The 17,668-nt window shown below is 49.6% G+C and overlaps 1 protein-coding gene across 1 annotated transcript; it reads right to left on the bottom strand.

Annotated features, from left to right (window-relative positions):
• Positions 1–881: 881 nt before the first annotated feature.
• Positions 882–15,730, bottom strand: LOC120597106 (insulin-like growth factor 1 receptor). Its single transcript, XM_039855803.1, has 6 exons — positions 15,674–15,730; positions 14,951–15,408; positions 11,235–11,383; positions 8,803–8,947; positions 2,930–3,144; positions 882–1,028 (listed from the first exon to the last, which is right to left on the bottom strand). The coding sequence occupies exons 1-6, from the start codon at positions 15,728–15,730 to the stop codon at positions 898–900; spliced, it is 1,155 nt and encodes a 384-aa protein (XP_039711737.1). The 3' UTR covers positions 882–897.
• Positions 15,731–17,668: the final 1,938 nt, after the last annotated feature.

Genomic DNA, 17,668 nt, shown 5'->3' with positions numbered 1-17,668 from the left:
CAAAATCTAATTTGTCCCCAAGCGATTTTGATTACTTAAGTATCTTACGATATTCAAATATTTCGTTTCCACGTTGTGTCAAAAACTAGCATCAACTCTTCGGTGAAATTACCAGCTGACTAGCGAAGGGAATAGAGTATTTGTGGCTGCGGGGTGGGTGGAACCCCCAGCAGACGACTGGGCTGGACAGCCGCTGGCCACTGGCTTCTGAAGCAGATGTGACATACCGTGCCCCGTCGTCACGATGGAAGGCCACGAGGGACCCCCCCTGTACAGGAGCCCTAATCTTCCTGGGCCCCACTTTTTTCATTGCAAGGACCCTTTCTGGGGCCCTGGTTCCAGCTCTGGGGAAGCCCAGACCTGAGGGACCTCGGTGAGGAAGGGATGGAGCAGACTGGGGAGAAGCGTGACAGCTGCCACCTGGGGTAGTCAGTCTCGGCCGCTTAGGCTGGCGAATGCCACCTGAGGGTGCGAGGTGAGCCCCAGGGGACCTTGGGAGAAATCACGAAAGGCCTGAGGCCCTTTGCTTTCCATTCTCCTTCCGTCATGTGGAGGGCTCGTGACCTGGAGCAGAAGGCCACACCTGGGAGGGGCCCACAGGGAGGGGGACACCCAGGGCCCCTCGAGGCGTTACTGCAAGGTTAGTGGGCAGCAGGGTTGACCTGATATTTCAACCACGCCCTCCATCCCATTTACAGTTGATTGACCTCAGTCTCTAAAGATCAAGCTCGACCCTTTGAATTTATTTTATTCCAACCCCTCTACCCACCGACGACGCTAACACTTCCCCATCTGCAGCTGTCACCGGCAGGGACGGGGGTCATGTGACAGCAGGGGCCGCGCTGAGGACGAAGCGTGGAGGGCCACCCAGAGAGCCCTGCCGTCACCACGCAACACTCACGCTTCCTTGTAGTAGACGGTGAAGCTGATGAGGTCCCTGTAGTCTGGCGGCCGGTACCGGTGCCACGTGATGATGATGCGGTTCTTCCACGTCGTGGTAGAGGTGAAGTGCAGGGCGTCGCTCTCACCTGGGGCACAGACGCGCATCCGTGAGGGACAGGGAGCAATGTCCTTCCCCTCCGGGTGTCCGCGGAGCCGCCCGCCCTGCGCTGTGTCTCTCTTCTCCGAAGCCGGCTGCCCACGCTAAGTCAGTCCGTTTCTGGACTGCTCGGTGGCTTCTGATTCTACTAAGGGCCCAACCTTTCACTACGTGAAGCGCCGAGGGACTGTCCTGTCCCCACAGGGGCATGGGACACGGAGCCACGAGGGGCTCCTAACCAGGAAGAGAAGGGCTGCCTGACCGAGCAAGGTGGCCCCATCTTTCCGCTGACCCCTAAGCCATGGGCTCCCGCGGGGGCGGGAAGGTGAGGGTAGACCTTTAAGCTGCGGTGACTCTCCCTAGATACGATGGCACCTGTCCTGTCGTTGTGGGCATCTGTCTGCTTGTGTGCGACCACCAAAGACAGGTGACAGACCAGGTGTGCCACAGAGGGGACCTTTCCTTAGTCTACATTTGGTATCGGACTGGAAGATGCAGGGACTCCTCGGCGGGTGAAAGGAAGAAGCTAACGGCCGTTAAAAACTAACAAGTCTGCGGGGCGCAAGGCGCGGGATGGAGGTCGGAAAGACACCGCGGTTCCCGCTGAAGTGTTTCTGAGAGAGGAAACGCGGGTTTTGTTTTCAAAGGACAATAAACGGCTACTGTATTCTGCATCCGACAGGTCAGACCGGCTGAGTGTGAGGAGGAAGTCACCGAAAGCCCTCGGACACATCCCCGGCTTCCGCCGTGGCCGGAGCAGGGAGTGCGTGGGGCCGTGGCGGGGGGCGTGAGCAACACGGTGCTGGCTGTAAACAGGCTCCCCAGCTCCGTGTCAGGCGGCTCTGCTCTTACGAAATCTCTCCGAGCGAACTGAGTGTCTACACCGAAGGCCAGACACCGACCGGCAAAACACGTCAAAGTCCAATGCTCATTGTTTCACGGATGCTCCACGTGCTCGCGCTAATCACCCTCCATCATACAAATTACTCTGTTTTTTTTCCCTAATACCCTTCTCTTCTGAAAAGCTGACGGTGGAGAGACAATTTCCTTTTATAATGCTATCCGGCCAAACGGAACCGTATTTCAAAAAGCGGTTTTACAGACAGGGTCAGATGAGAAACGCACCGTTGTATCCTAGACACGAGCCCTCGCTGGTGGGAGGTTATAATTATATTGTTTTAAATTTAAAAAGCAGTGTTAGCTCGGGGAGGCAGGCTGTTGCCATCTTTTTTGTGTTGGGGTGGAGGCTGGCTCCGGGGACGTGGCACTTCGTAGCTGAGGTCCCCTGCCCCTGGGCCACCCCTACACTCTGTGGGCAAGTGAGGGCCGAGGTCGCTGCCCACCAGTGCTAGAGAGGGCCAGCTCTGCTTGAAAAATAATCTAAGCGTCTACCTTAACTCTGCGTGTTCTGTAAGCACGTTTTCAAAATCGGAGGAAGAACCTATTCACAAATGTTTAGCACACTTGCATAGATGCCAAGGAAAATTTACTGATATAAATCTGTCATGAATCTGCCCACTATCGACTCTGAAGCTACAGATGTATATATAAGCAAAGTGTTAGTTAAGGAGGCTTCCTGTTCCCCCAAATCAGAGGTCCCCAAACCCCGGGCTGTGGACCAGTGTCGGTCAGCAGCCTGTTAGGAACCGGGCCGCACAGCAGGAGGTGAGCGGCGGGCGAGGGGGCGAAGCTCCATCCGTATGTGCAGCCGCCCCCCAGCGCCAGCATCACCGCCTCAGCTCCGCCTCAGACCCTCAGCCGTTAGGTGCTCACAGGAGCATTGGTCCCTGGTGCCACTAAGGGTGAGGACCGCTGTCCCAAATGAAGGGAGGAGAGTTCTAGATCAAAGGGGGGGGCGGTCGCTTTATCGTGGCCGTCGGGTCCACTCACAGGAGGCTCTCTCTCCGTTGTTCCTGGTGTTTATGTCCCCTTTGCTCTGGCGCCCTTTGGTCCCCGTCACCTCCTCCATGCGGTAAATTTCGGAGACACAGAGTTTGGGGTTGAAGGCGAAGTACATTTTCCCGGCTTTGATGGTGAGGTTCCGGTGGTCCCAGTCCCACAGCTGCTGCAGGTTCTGGTTGTCGAGGACGTAGAAGGAGTAATTCCTAGAAGCACAAACACCACGTCAACGCCCCTGCCCCGCTCTGTCCACCGTCCGGCCCAGCCTGCCGGCCACCCACCCGCACGTCCCCTGTGCCACGGGGCTCCAGGATCCATCGCCTTCGCCTGCAAGTAATATAGTTATTAACGGTATATGAGAGAGCGTCACCATCGGCGACGGCGTCCTGAAATCGACAAGACGCTTGTTTCATGACCTCTGTCACCAACAAAGAATGCTCCTCGCAGCGAGGGTGCCACGCGGATCACCCCCAGACACGGCTTTGGCGGCTTCTCCCAGCACAGAGGATGTCTGATGTGCCGGCAGCCCGTCCACGGGAGGATGGACGACGCTCTGTGCTCATCCCGACGGGCGCACGACATTCCGCCGTCACCCTCGGGGACGAAGTCCACCCACGCCGTCCGCAGTGTAGGAGAGAGAATGAGACACGGAGACAGACTCGGGGCGGACCTGTTTCCTCCCCCAGGTGCACCCCACCTTGAAAAGCCCCAGCTCCAATCTCTGCAGAAGATGGGGGAGGAGGACTGGACCGCGATGGACAGTGTCCCTGGGCCACCCATCCAGGCAACGGCGACTCAGTGTCTGACAAGAGCACAGAGCTGATGAGCAGATCTGGGTGGGCCAAGAATCCAGAGCTGACCAGCGCACCCTGGTGATGATGACGCTGTTGGTCCTGGGATCCTGCCTGGGAACACGCTGGTCTCACAGAGGCCGAGCACCAGCGAGGGGCTGGAGGTCAAAGCCGACCAAGTCATAGGTGGGTCCTGCCCTCGTGAGCACACACGGAAGCAGCGGACCTAGCTGTTTACTAAAGGCAAGATGTGGGGACAGCCAGAATCAGCTACAGCCATCTCGGAAAGAAGTCACGCCCGGGGAGGAGAGGGTGCAGACAGCTACGGCTCGGGGACCAGGCAGGCCGGGCCACGTTGCCCGTCCGAGTCCCCCGTGCTGAAGGGTGTGCTCCCACGGACCCTGACTCCTTGCCTCCCCCGTCCTGCTGCTCCCCTGCCTCAGCTTCCTTCTGGAAGGAATCTAGGAATCAGCACGGCACTCTGAGCTACGTCTAATATGCACCCCCAGATCCAATACGCAAAGGGCGGAGAAGAAAGGATCCCGCCCTCTCTGCGAAGCCAGGACAGGAGCCCCAAGCCCCGCCCCACCCCGCCCTGGGGGCTGTGGCCATCGGGCACCTCTCTGTGCCCGGTGGCAGGTCTTCCCCTATCCGCATACCAGGACCTCTGCACGCCTGATCAGTCCTCAGCCGGAGTCGTTCATTTACAGCAAAGCCTAAGTTATGGTTACGACGCCGCCAGGCACGCGTGTGACATCTCCTTGGGAACTCGCCCTCAGGGAGTTGAGAGACAGGGATCCAGGACCAGAATGTCACGAATGAGCTGCACGGCCACGGGTGGGTCACTTAATGCTTTCCATAGCCCCGTTGACTCACAGACAGGACCACGAGGCATGTGAACAGGTGTTGTCTGAGCTCTCCGTTAGTTTTAAGAGTGCAGGACTCTAACGCCCAGGAGGAGTCACAGAGCTGAGGCGGACTCTGCCCCACCAGCCGGAAGCCCACCCCTCCACGAGCCCCGGGACCCATCCACGCATGTGCTGGGGGATGTGGGTGAGGCCGGAAGGCAGGGGCCTCTTTACAGTCACACAACTGAAGGAGGATTTTACAGGTGGGAAACAGATGCCTCCTATTTTAGGCCTGTTCTTGCCCACAGAATATTTGCAGCTCTGAAGGGACACTCTGCAGTGTCAGCTGCCCGGATTCCTGAGTTGGCCACACGGGAGGAAAAAAAAAAAAAAAATCTCCTTACTGGCACAGAAACCTCCGGGCCGCAAGCGAGGGCCAATTAACCAGGTCAAACTGCCAACTCGCCCCAGGATGAGGCTTCTTTTTAGTAAACTAATTTCATTGGCAGGGAGCAGATCAGCGCCGAAAATACCTTCTGAACAAAACACGCCTCTCCCCATGGGAGGAAGCATGAATTACAAATCAGGAATTTGACAGATGAGTGGCAGGCGCATGGAAATTCTGTGTATGCGACTAATCACTTTGAAAAGCAAGATTATCTTTTTACTGTAAATACAAACATTTCTTACAACCCTGAAGAGGGCCAGAAGCCAGGATACCGATATCAATAAAATCCAGGCATTACGGAGCCCATGGAAGCAACAGGAAAATAAAAGTAAAAGTCCTGTCAAAATAATAATCAAGCCATTCTTGGGCTGCCTGTCAATACCGCTCCCGTTTTCAGCCCCGGCCCTGCGGCCTGGCTCCCTCCAAATCCTCCCATGATGAGATGAGAATTCAGAGATGGTAAAAGGCAGAGACGTATCCGCGAAGCTCTGAGACGCGCACACTTAGATTTTAATTGTTTCCTAAAGGAAATGGCTCTTAAGTCAGTTACTCAGTAAATGTGATTTCCTAATCGTCGTCTTGTCCGTGTGCATGACAAAATCTGTTTCTTTCTTAAATAGCGGGAAAACCCTCGACTGTCTTTATTTTTTAAATAAGAGTTCATTTGAGCCAAACGGATGACACGGGGGGAAGCAGGATCTCAAATGCTCTCTCCTACTGTCTCACTGTCTGAGATATGACTCTCGAAACAGAGTGAGCGATGTCCTCGAGGAAACCCTGGCCGTCCGCGTTTTTATGGGCAAAGCGATGCTGCCTGATGCTGTCTGGGCCTCTTTCCCCACTGCCCACCACTCTGCTACCTATTTTCATGTGATTCTGCTCGTATCCGTTGCCAGCCTGCAAATCGAATTATAAAACCAGCTCGCTCGGAGTGCAGACTAAGAGTTCTACTCCAGGGAAAGTGCTTTGAATTTCGTGTTTTGAACTTGACTCAGTAGCCTGGGCTGCTCAAGAGACTTCTGGAGGCGGACGAGTTCCAGTATGGAATGCCCAGGCTGTCGGGCACGAAGGATCTCTATGCTGTGAATCTGTCTGCTCTCCATCAAAACAAAAAGCTACAGAACTCTGTTCCGATTGAGCTTGCTTATGTTCTCGTTGGCTGTGAGCGATTCGAGAAAAGAAGTACTTTAAGGCACTAGTGTGACAAGAAAATATTGAGGAAAAAAAAAATCAGAGAGCTTTGGGGACATGCGCATGAGAACACAAGTCACAGGATATAGAGAGACGCTGAAGTCTGGATCCCCCCCCTACACACTTTGACTGAATTGGGATGGAGTGCGACTTGGGTATCAGAACTCTGTAAAAGCCTGATAGCATCAAAAGATGACTCTGCTGTGTAGAAAAATTTGGGAACCACTGGGACAAAAGTCCTTTGGCTTAAAGCAGAAGCACACAGAAATGAAATGTCCAGAAATTAAATTTCCAGACAGCTCCGCTGACACTCCCCTCAGTCAAAAGCCTTGACTCCGTTCCGCTGCCCACCTGAATTAAAACCGCCACACCTGGGTGCAGAACGCCTTACTCATCCCGATACACCCGCCTCTCCAGCATCATTTGCCAGACAGGTCCTGGGATGCCCCAACTCGTTACCTTGGCGCCTGCCTCCCCGTCCTGAACGGCCCTCCTTCATCTTCCGTTTTCCGAATGTCTCTGGAAACCCTGCAAGGCCCCCCTCAAATGCCACGTCCTCTAGGGGCGTGTCTGGTCTCCCGAATAAGAGAGCCGACTCTTCGCGCCCTTGGCATATGCCTTTCGTCCCCCGCCGAGCCTCACGCAAGTTCTGCTTCGTACTTAACTATTCATCACATTCCTTTCTCCTCTTACTCTGTCTGACTCTTCCCTCCTTTCAGAGGAGGGGGCTGGACCTAACTGTCTTCCTACATCTGAAAAGGAGAAATAAAAAAAATAAATAAAAAAAAAATGAGTTGTCGCTACTGCCCAGGCCAATACGGACCTGGCGGTGGGGTGTTCATCACAGGTAAGCAGGACCTACGTACCTGCTTAGTCACGGATGTGGAAGGCAGATCAAGAACCAACTCGCATCAAGAGAGGCATGATCCTCAAGGTCCCCCGCTAAAGAGAGACCCTCTAGCACGCAGCGCACAGGCTCAGGAGGCTGGAAGCTCAGCATCCGTAGGCTGCAAGGGCCGTGGATCAGCAGCAGGTTGAAAAATCCAACTCAAGCGCTAAGGGGCCTGAAGCTTATCTGAGCTCGGAAGCGTCTCAAACGCCTGAGCGATGGCACTCATCCTTAATTAGACACCACCGGGACTTTAGGTTTTATGCAAGTCTCAGATAGTGAGTCATACACACACAGTCTTGCAAATAAAAGTCGGGCTTTCGTTTTCAGCTACGTTTTAGTGCATAATACTTTTAGTTAACACATAGCTGAAAGGTAATCACGTCATGTAATAATAATTCCTAATAAAAATGAATTAAACTCTCCTCTTGGTTTTTCCCTCTATGTCCCCCATGAGCTCAGCCTGGAGGGTCGTCACCTTAAGCAGCAGGAGACCTTGCAGGTCCCAATCTGCCTAAGAAAACACGCTCGCTGACACCAAGGACTCCAGACACACAGACCTGCTCGGGGCCGAGAAGGAGCCAACCAACAAAACCACCGCGGCAAGATGGCAGAGCGTCGGCTTGCCATCTACGTGACCTGGGACGCGCTGGGGACCGGGCATAGCGGCAGCCTCTTCGGATGTGCAAAGAGAAAGATGTTTTACGAAAGAATCAGCGTTCCCGCTGGGGAGGATCATGTGCTTTTCAGGGATGGAATGAAGAGAGGCCCTCTCGTGATGGAATCTGAAGAATTTAAGACCGACCGAGAGTGAGTCTGGGAAAAGCAGGATGGCCGTGAAGAAGGCCTTATGCCGTCGCTGTATCCAGGCAGGTCAGATAAATCGACGAGGAGATGCTTTCCCATGACCCTCCCACCTCTTTCCTTCCTGAATCATCTCCCCAGATTTTCTTTAGAGGGAAGAAGTCACTCACTGATGGATGTTTCCGTTTATTTCGAAGCGTTAGCATAAAGCCTGGCAGGAGCTGCATATAAAAGGAGGAGCGTGAGAAGGTCAGTCGATATGCAAAGGTGCACACGGACGGACGAACTGCTGGCAAGAAACCGGATGCAATAAACACCGGCTTTTATTTTATCCTCTGGCTATTTTAAAACCCCTCTCACAAAGCACCTCTCTGCAGAAGGCAAAAATCCTATCGATGGCGTAAATCCTACAGGCTAATCAATAAAAACAATTTTGTGAATCAAGATTTCTTTATGACAAAACGTACTGTCCATACTTCTCCAAATCTCTCATGTTCCCATATATTTTGAAAGACGGCATGTTTTTTTGTTTTTTGGAGAGATAAGGCTATGTAAACGGTGACGTCACGGAGAGGTGAGCCCTTCAGACCCATCCCTGTCACTCCTGGCGGGAAAGGACCTCATGGCATCCCCCTCCGCTGTTTCTCTGGCCACAGTGGGGCACGCGGCCCTTGACCGATGGGGTCACGACAGTTTCCCAAACCAGCAACGTCCCAAGCATGGGGAGTCACGATGACACGAGACCCCACTGGAGGAGGTGGCCTGTCACTCAGGTTGCTTCTTCCTTACTTTTTAACAAGAAAGCGTTCTTCCCTTAGTAATGGAGAGTTTTGAAAGCACGCTACTTATTCTGTAATAGCAGAACGACAGTTCGGGAAAGTCAGAGCACTCACCCCTCCAGCTGCTCCTCTCCTAAGATCTGGCGAAGGTTTTTCAGGAAGGACAAGGACACCAAGGCGTGGGAATGACGGATCTTCACGTAGCCCGTCACCACCTCAATAAGCCCCATGAAGTTCTCCAGCTCCGAGGCAATGTTATCTACAGGAAGAGGGGACCGTGTGACTGTGAGGTCGCTGAGCGTGAGGGTGACACACTTGGTTTCTCATTACCACGTGTGGAGAGAGATTCCGTGGGAGGTCTTATTGTGATGGTCAAAAACCGCTTCCCTAATAAACTCTGTAAGTGTCTAACCAACGTAATGCATACTTGAAACTAATAATAAAATAAAACGAAGTAAAATAAACGAAATAAAATAAATAAAATAAAATAAATAAAAAATAAAATAAAATAAAAAATTAAATTAAATTAAATTAAAATAAAATAAAATAAAATAAAATAACTGCTTCCCTCGCCTCGACTCTCAACAACCTCTCCCAGGACAGGGCCCCGAGGCAGGGGAAGGCCAGTTTCTAGACGGCTGGGTACCACAGCTCCCAGGCTGATTGAAAGAATGTAAAATCATAAATTCCAGACTGTCAATTAGCTGAGGCCAGCAAGGCGAGGGAACGTCGTTCAACATACTGTCGACAGACAGTATATCTGTCTCTTCGTGTGGGGTGCCGCTGAGTAAACGGGGTTCCCCGGCCTCGTTAGGGGTGCTCCTGCGGCAGCTCTCGATCCTAAGACACAGGTTCCGTCTGTATTTAAAGATTCTACATTACCAGGACTGGAAGGAAACACGCTAATACGTCGAGACTGGCTATCTGCAGGTGGTTTCTGAAAATCCATTTCTGCATTTGTAAGTTTTCTGTGTATTCTTTTCATAACTACAAAGTAGCTGGGGAAATGGCTGCCGATGCGTATGGAAAAGTGACATTATATAAACAGTGTGTTCCCTTTATTTTTGTTTAGACTACCTTTTTCTCATTGTAAAAAAAAGAAAAAAAGAAAAAAACAAGAAAAAAACTCGTGTTCAACTTACACCAAAATATATAACAAAAAACAGCATAATGAAACGGGTGTGGTTTGACTAATGAGATTTTACCGAGTATGATTTGTGAAGATTTATTTAATAAAAGGTTTTATTTTGCTTTGAATTGATAGAAATAAAATTAAGGACACTGCCTTGGAGGGTAAAGCTCTACCTTTAATGTGCTGTGTAATGTTTTTCTAAGAGAAATTAAGGAGAAACTCAAATTGTAAAGACTAGAGCTTGTCTGAAGTGGGTGTTTTGAGGGAAAGATCTAGAACGTTAAATGTGGAGAAGGCTGCATGCCTTTAACTTGGGCTGGAGACTGACCTTTCCGATCTCTTTTTAAAAATTAAGAGATCCAGTACGAGCAAAAAGAACAAAATTGGAGAAGTACCAGGAGGGTCAGAAAATTCGAGCTGAAGGGCTGAAAAACGTGAAAAACGAGCGATATCGAAAAATTCAAAAGCGCTAAGCAAAATTTGTTCCCGCCATCTCTAAATTGTAAGAATATAGCTCGCTCCTTCGACAAATTGTAGTTAAGAAAAAGTAAATTCATGGAATAAACAAATCGGTCATTTTTCTCCCTCACACTGTAAAAAACAATTTCTATTCAAAAGGATGTCGAAAAAAAATTCCTTTCAACCTCAAGGTCTTCTTACTGTGTTTATTCTGGCTTATGAAACCATCAGCACCTTGACCAAGAGGTCCTGGTGTGGAGAATTTATAGGGCCATTATTAGAAACCCTTGTCCATTAAAGATCAGAAGTGAAAATATCACAGAATCAGTCCGTGGGAACTGCTCTGCACAAATGCCATCACTAGGAGTGCCACGGCCACCGCAAATGACGGTCGCCGTCCCACGGGGATGAGCCTGAAACTTTAAATACATGATGACACACGCTTAAATCTTTTTGGCTCTCAGAAGCAAATTCAGAGATCGACTACTCTTTTGGACTTCATGAAATTTTAAAGTGATAGCATTAAATATTCCCTTTGCTCAGGCTCCTCAAAAGAGCTAAGTAACCAAAACTCTTTGGACTTAAAGCTGTGTGGATCTGGCTCCCACTGGAGACGGCTGAGTCATACCCCTGATCCATCGTCTCCTCTGGGGTCTGTGTGTGTCGAGACGTGCTTCTCCTACGTAAGAGGCGACTCACAGAGAGATGACAGATGACCCTTTACAGGAATAAACGCTGAACCAGTGGCTCACAGCAGACTGCCTTTCTGTTTGTTTGTTTGTTTGTTTTTATCTTAGAGGGAAACTCAATGGAGAGGCATCGAGCACGAGGCTGACACACCACATTGTTTTTCTGGGCCTATAGTTTACTTGTGAGTCATAGATGAATAGAAAAAGCATCAATAAAAGAAAACCAGGAGATCCAGCCACGTTTTCCGGGGGGATGGAATACTTACTGCCTCGTCGAATATTAATGAGCAAATTGCCCTTGAATATGGTGCATCCTTGGAGCATCTGAGCAGAAGTAACCGAATCAATGGTCTTCGTTTTCTTTTCTTCCTCGCAGACTTTGGGGCAAGGTCCTTCGCAAGGGATGCAGTACATGCTGTCGAAGATAAAGAACCGACCACGAACACAAAGGTCAGAGCGTCTCCTTGCATTGAAAAATCATAAGCATGTTTTTTTTCTAGCTGGTTTTTTTTTTTTAAGTACATGTTATAAAAACCAACCATTTTGAAGCATTCAAGTGGTCACACCATAATACGTCCCCAAGCCCACCCAGGAACAGCCACTCAGACTGCCAACGAAAAAGGAGAAAGGGCCTGCTTGTTTCTAGATGAAATTCGTGATGCATCCTTGAAGCACGTGCGTATCACAGGCCGTCGACCGGGGAGCCAGCTGGTCCCACGTGGGAGAAACAGCCTCGCAGAAAGGAAGGGCTCTCCGGCGTCGTGGCTCCTGCCTGGCACACCCTGGGAGGCTGCACGCGGCAGCGAAAAGACAGCAGTGTCTCTGACTCTGACAGGAGTCTCGCTCCCGCGGCCAGCATCCTGGCAAAGCCCAGGCAGGCATCCGAAAGGCATAGGATACGGCGCAGATCCGTTGTTTTCTTGCTAAAGCCTAAGTGACATTATTTCTTGACGATGTTTCGCAGAAACTTGTAAATTGATCCAAATGTTGTTTTTGCTGCGTACACAGTAAAAGCAGGGGCGTTCCATTCCCTTGGAATGGGCTGTCCTATCTCAAACGCTCTCTTGAACATGCGACAAAGCGCCAAGCGTCAGGAATGAGGGCCTAAGGCTGGCACTTTCCCTGCTCACCTACTAGCATTTAGGAAATAGTGAGCAAAGTGCTCATCCGGCTGCTGAACCACAGAGCGTGGCTCAAAATTTGGGTTGATCTCCAAACAAAATAAATGACACGACACGAGGGGGTGTGTAAATAACAGGATGGGGCGCTGGAGAGCCGTTATCTTTATATTATTGTTCTCGAATGATCTTTTAAATCTTATGAAGATATGTAAAAACACGTAAAAAACAAACAAAAACAACAACAACAAAAAAAAACCTGTACGTTTTAGCTCTTTCCATTAAAAGTCCTTTTCCACCCCTGGAACTTGACTGTAGATCTAAGGCAGAGATGAAGCATTGTGTTTCGAATGGGTCAAAAAAAATTTTCCTATTTTACATCGGGACAGTGGGAGGCACGAACTGGGCCGACGTCACACTCAGGATCCTCACTTCTGGCCCCGGTAGTAACTTCCCTCTGGCACTATTTGTCAGCCTTTGATGGCTTCTAACTTACAAACTGAATACTGCCCCCTCGCGCCATTTAGAAAACGTTCTTTTGAAATAATTATAGATTCACATAAAGGGGCAAAGAGTACAGAAGCTTCCTGCATCACCCAGTTTCCCTCAGTGGTTACATCTCACATAATGATGATACGATATCGAAACCGGGAAATGAACACGGGTACAATCAAGACACTGAACTAGTCCACGAAGATCGTCTCTATCCCTAACTCACCATGACTGTCCCACGCCTCTGTCATTTGGAAAATGTTATGTACGTGGAATTACCTAGCATGTGACCTTTTTAGATTAGCTGTACGTTCTGGAGGTGCATGCGACTTGTCGTGTATTTCAAAAGGCTGTTGTTTTTCATTGTTGAGTAATATTCCCTGGCGTGGATGTGCTACAGTTTGCTTAACTGTTTATCTACCGTGGGGCAAAAACTCGAGTGGTTTCCAGTTTTTGCCTGTTATAAATAAAGCTGCTATGAACAACTACGTATGTGTTTGTTTCTGTGTGGATGTATGTTTTCATTAAATCCAGGGCTGTAACTTCTAGGTCATATGGTAACTATATATTTAGTTACCCTCTCCTCCCAATATTTTATTCGAATAGCAATTTCTGAATCAAGTACCTTTGCTAAAATGTCTAGGATACTGCATGCCGATTGTGATTGAAAAAAAAAAAACATTTAAAGATAATAAGCAATAAAAAATAAATTTAAAAATGTTTTGGAAAGAAGAAAATGTCGAGGAATCATCTAACACTTTAAAAATGTTTTTCTAAGGAAGAATTCTGACAATATGCTTATAGAGCAAGCTTCCTTGAATCCATTCTGGTACAGAGAAAGTATAATCAGTATTAAAAAATAAATATGTTAAACTAAGTGCTGAGTAGGTCTTAAAGGCTGAGAGGGGGGTTATTCTTTCCTGATGGCATTTTATTTTAAAATGGAAAAGGTATAGAGTAGGGGCAATCATGGCTCAGTTCTTTGAGGAATGCACTTCAGCGGGAGAAGCAGCATTGTTGAAATGCACACTGCCCACCTCTGCCCACTACATCATAGGAATATGGAGCCATGGGACATAGATGGCGTTAGCTCCAGCTCCCTGACCGGCTGCCCCGTCTCTGCCCCCATGACCAGGCAGGACTGTGGCCTCATCTGGGCTCCAGACACAGCTCAGGGCATTGGTAATGCTCTTTTACGTTCTAAGGCTGCCAGTAAAATCTGCTAGACTTATTCGGGGTGGAATATGTCTTCTTTACAGGTCACGGGAGTCTTGGCACAGTAATCATTGAAAGTATTTGGAATAAATTTTACTGTTATAATGTGTATAGAAATTACAGCACGCAGAAAGTTGTTCTATGTCCAATATCAGGAACCGATGTGTTATCGTTGATTTGAAGTTAAGCTACCGGCTGAGGAACACCTCCAAACATTCCACACTCTGCAGTAAAAGTAGGCAAGTCACACATCATACTCAACATTAACGTTTACTTTTCTGATGGTATTTGGTATGTGTAGAACAGTTCTGGAGAACCCAGCAACGTCAGGCTCCCCCAGTGTCGAATGTGACCAAGGCTGCTGGCCTGTCACAATGGAACTAACCCTTCAAACTACACCTTCTCTGTTGTGCTCCAGAGCAGGGAGTAGGAACCCCCAAACCTCTAGGCTTCTGGGGTTCTAATCCTATATGTTGTAACAATGCTAGCATTGCATTTAAAAAAAAAAAAAAAAAGACAAACCAGTGACAATTGTACAGAAGTCCAGAAGGAGGGATGCGTGTCGCATAAGGACCTCTTTGCTTCCCAAGTGAAGTCTCGGTATTTAGGAAGAAAAATGCGGGTCGCGGAGGGAAACGCAGGGAGGGTGAACGTGGAGGGGGTGACGGAGAGTTGCCGATGGGCCGCGTAGGTTCTTCTATGCTAGGCAGTACTCTTAGGAGCCGCCAGTGCGGGCACAGGACGCCGGCTTGTGCTGAAGCGGCGTTTGGAGGCCCTGGCCGCCTGGAGGATGCGGGCGGGCTTGACCCGCCTTCCTCCCAAAGCCCTCAGTGCGCCCATGCTGCGGGGCGTGGGAAAACCTACCTACATCTAGAGTCTGCCCCCTGGGATGGCAGCCTGGCCAGTGCTCAGGGACACGGTGACCTTGGGTACCTGAGCCAGCAAGTCAGGTACTGAATTTCTTCCAAAACAAAACATTACTGGGGGAGGGGGGGGAGGGCGTGGATACAACTTGCCATTGCTCCTAGAATCTGATTTAAAAAACGTAAGTAAGGCCACCTCCCTTGGCCCCCTCGCGGTCCCACTCTGATGGAACGACTGGCAGAGCCCACCCCGAGCCCCCCGCGGGGCTGCGCGCCCCCAGGCCGGCCACTGACCTCTGGCTGCCGTTGCGGATGAAGCCCGAGGGGCACTCCTGCATGCACTCGCCGTCGTGGATGACGAAGCCCTCGGTGTCGCTGCTCTCGGCGTTGGGGATGTTGGCGCAGAAGTCGCGGTCCACGCAGCGCCAGCCCTCGAAGCGGTAGGTGCTGGCCGGGCAGCTGGGCACGCACACGCCGGCGAAGTAGTAGTGGCGACAGGCCACGCAGGCCGCGTCGTCGTCGGGCGCGCTGCAGCCGCCCAGGCACTCGGGGTGGCAGCACTCGTGGTCCTCCGTGCAGGCCCGCTTCCCGCACGCGCTCGGGCACGCTGTGGGGCAGAGGGGACAGGGCGGTGAGGCCGGCTGGGGGGCTGGATGGCCGCCTCGGTCCCTCCCGACCGCCCGCGCCGGATCGCCCCATGGACCAAAGCGATGGACCGCACGTGGAATCCCCAACCCGAAAACCGCGGGGCTCTGCGGCCCGCGTCAGGCGTGCGGTGGCCGCATCACAGGCCAGTGGCATCACAGGCCGCACTGGGCTTCACCGACGCAGTGGGCAGGGACTCTGCATTTCGAGTCAGGAGCGCAGGGTGAAAAGTCCCGCCTTTCCTAGTCACCGGCTGTTGGGTCTCCGATGAGTCAGTCATTAGCTCCTATGACCTTGACCCTCTCTTTTCTCACCTCTAACACGGCGACGCAGGCCGCCCCGGAGCAGTCAGCATGCGGCAGGCAGCCCTACGCCGGCAAGACGGCTTGCTAGTGCTTTTAAAGGCCTGATGTTCCACTCGCCCTGCATTTCGAAGGCGCTCCTTCCGGAATATCTTAAAAAGCCGTTGTGTGCGCGACTGCTTAATTATGTGAAAAATGACTAAACTAGAATATAGTAAAGATGATGACATTCGGGTTTATAAAATGGCTTTAGAAAAGTTCTTGGCCTACCTAATGGACGATACTAACTTATTCACGCATCCTAAACTTCTATCACTGAGAAGACCTCACGTGTGATGGTTATTTTCAAATACAAGAAAGCAGATGGGTGAGTAGAGTTCCTGAGCCCGGGGGAACCACAGGATATCACGGACCACCTCCTGTGAGCCCCCCGTGGTAAAGTTAAGTGAAAGAAGTGTCTAAAACAAGAGACCCACAGTTCACACCCCAAAGAGATGAGCTGGTATTTATTTCCATAACTGTGCTGTAATGATCACACTCTTGTGGAGCCGTTAGCTTCGCTCGCAAATAAAGTATAAATCGACAAAACAGGAAATCTGATTCGTATTTAATACACTTCCTACTTTTTCCTTGAGTTGGAAAACAAAATTATTTAAACATGTATATGATGGACTCTGATGCGGGTTATTTAGTGAAGATCCTGTTCCTGTTTTTCTTATGATAAAAACGCATACTCGAAAAAAATAAAAGACCACAGATAAGACGAAAATATATATGTATATATGTAGAACATCTAGTCCACGTGCCCCTTATCGATAACTTCGATGTGGATTCTCCCAGATCCTTTCTTACACGTGGGCATGTACGTATAAATATAAACATCCACTTAAAAAGGATTATGCCATTTTAAAAGCCCTTTTTGGCATCGTATATGGTGAATTCCTCAACCATTTAACAGCGACGTTGAATCCCAGAGTATAGTGTGTCACAAGTTATCATCGGTCTCCTATTAGATGTCCCATTTGTTCCCAACATTTTATTAATACAGCGAGCACCGCAATCTTCATGAGAATCCGTAATTATTTCATAAGAACTAATTTCCAGAACTGACTTTGCTGAGTCACACTGTCCTCTGGAAAGTCGGTACTAATTTGCACACACGCTAGCTGCGTCCAGGAGTTTCCGTTTCACGGCAAAACAGGTGAATTTAAAACAGAAGTACAAACTGCCAGTAATAAAAATAGTCATGGGGATGTAAAGTACCGCATAGGGAAAGTAGCCAATAATATTGTCATAACTATGTACGGCGTCAGTTGGGTACCAGACTTATTGGGGTGAAAACTTCGTAAGGTATAGAAATATCTAATCACTATGTTGTATACCTGAAACTAATATAATATTATATGTCGACTGTAATCGAAAAATTAAAATAAATAAAAATAAATAAAAACATATCAAAACTTGAGACACTCAAACGAATACTGTCACCTCTGAAGAAAAGAGACAAATTCTCACGATACCGTCAAGCTTAAAACAATTTTGCAACTTTCTCCTTTGAAATCATCTTTTGGCAGAGACGACAGGTTGCCTTCCATTATTTACTCTTCTTATCTAGCGTTTTAGTTATGCACTTTGCCGTCCAGCTAACACTACATCTCCCAGCCTCTCTTGGAGTCAGAAGTGGCATAAGTTCCAGCCAGTGAAATATAAGCCCACTTTGGGGGTGCAAAAGTTCCTAGAAGACTCCTAAAAACAGAGGAGATAGGCTCGTCTTCCTCCTTGTCGGCTGGAATGCCGGAGTGATACACGAAGTTCGAGCAGCCGTCTTGGACCATGAGGTGGCCCATAAGAATGGCACAGTGAGATAAAAGGAACTCGGTTGACCGTGACAATAAGCTAACCCCACACGGCTTACCTCTAGACTTCTTCACATGAGGGAGAGAGGAAATTTTATCTTGTTTAATGCCTATTTGTTTTACGCAAGAGGATGAATCCCCAACTGACACGTCTTCGGAGCTATCGATAAGCCGAGAAACAAGGGTTTTGTTTCTGTGACGGAAGCTAC

This window comes from Pteropus medius, unplaced genomic scaffold, assembly GCF_902729225.1.
Source record: "Pteropus medius unplaced genomic scaffold, Ma_sr-lr_union100, whole genome shotgun sequence".
Classification (NCBI taxonomy): domain Eukaryota; kingdom Metazoa; phylum Chordata; class Mammalia; order Chiroptera; family Pteropodidae; genus Pteropus; species Pteropus medius.
The sequence above is the reverse complement of the archived record's forward strand: the minus strand, read 5'-3'. Positions and strand labels throughout refer to the sequence as shown.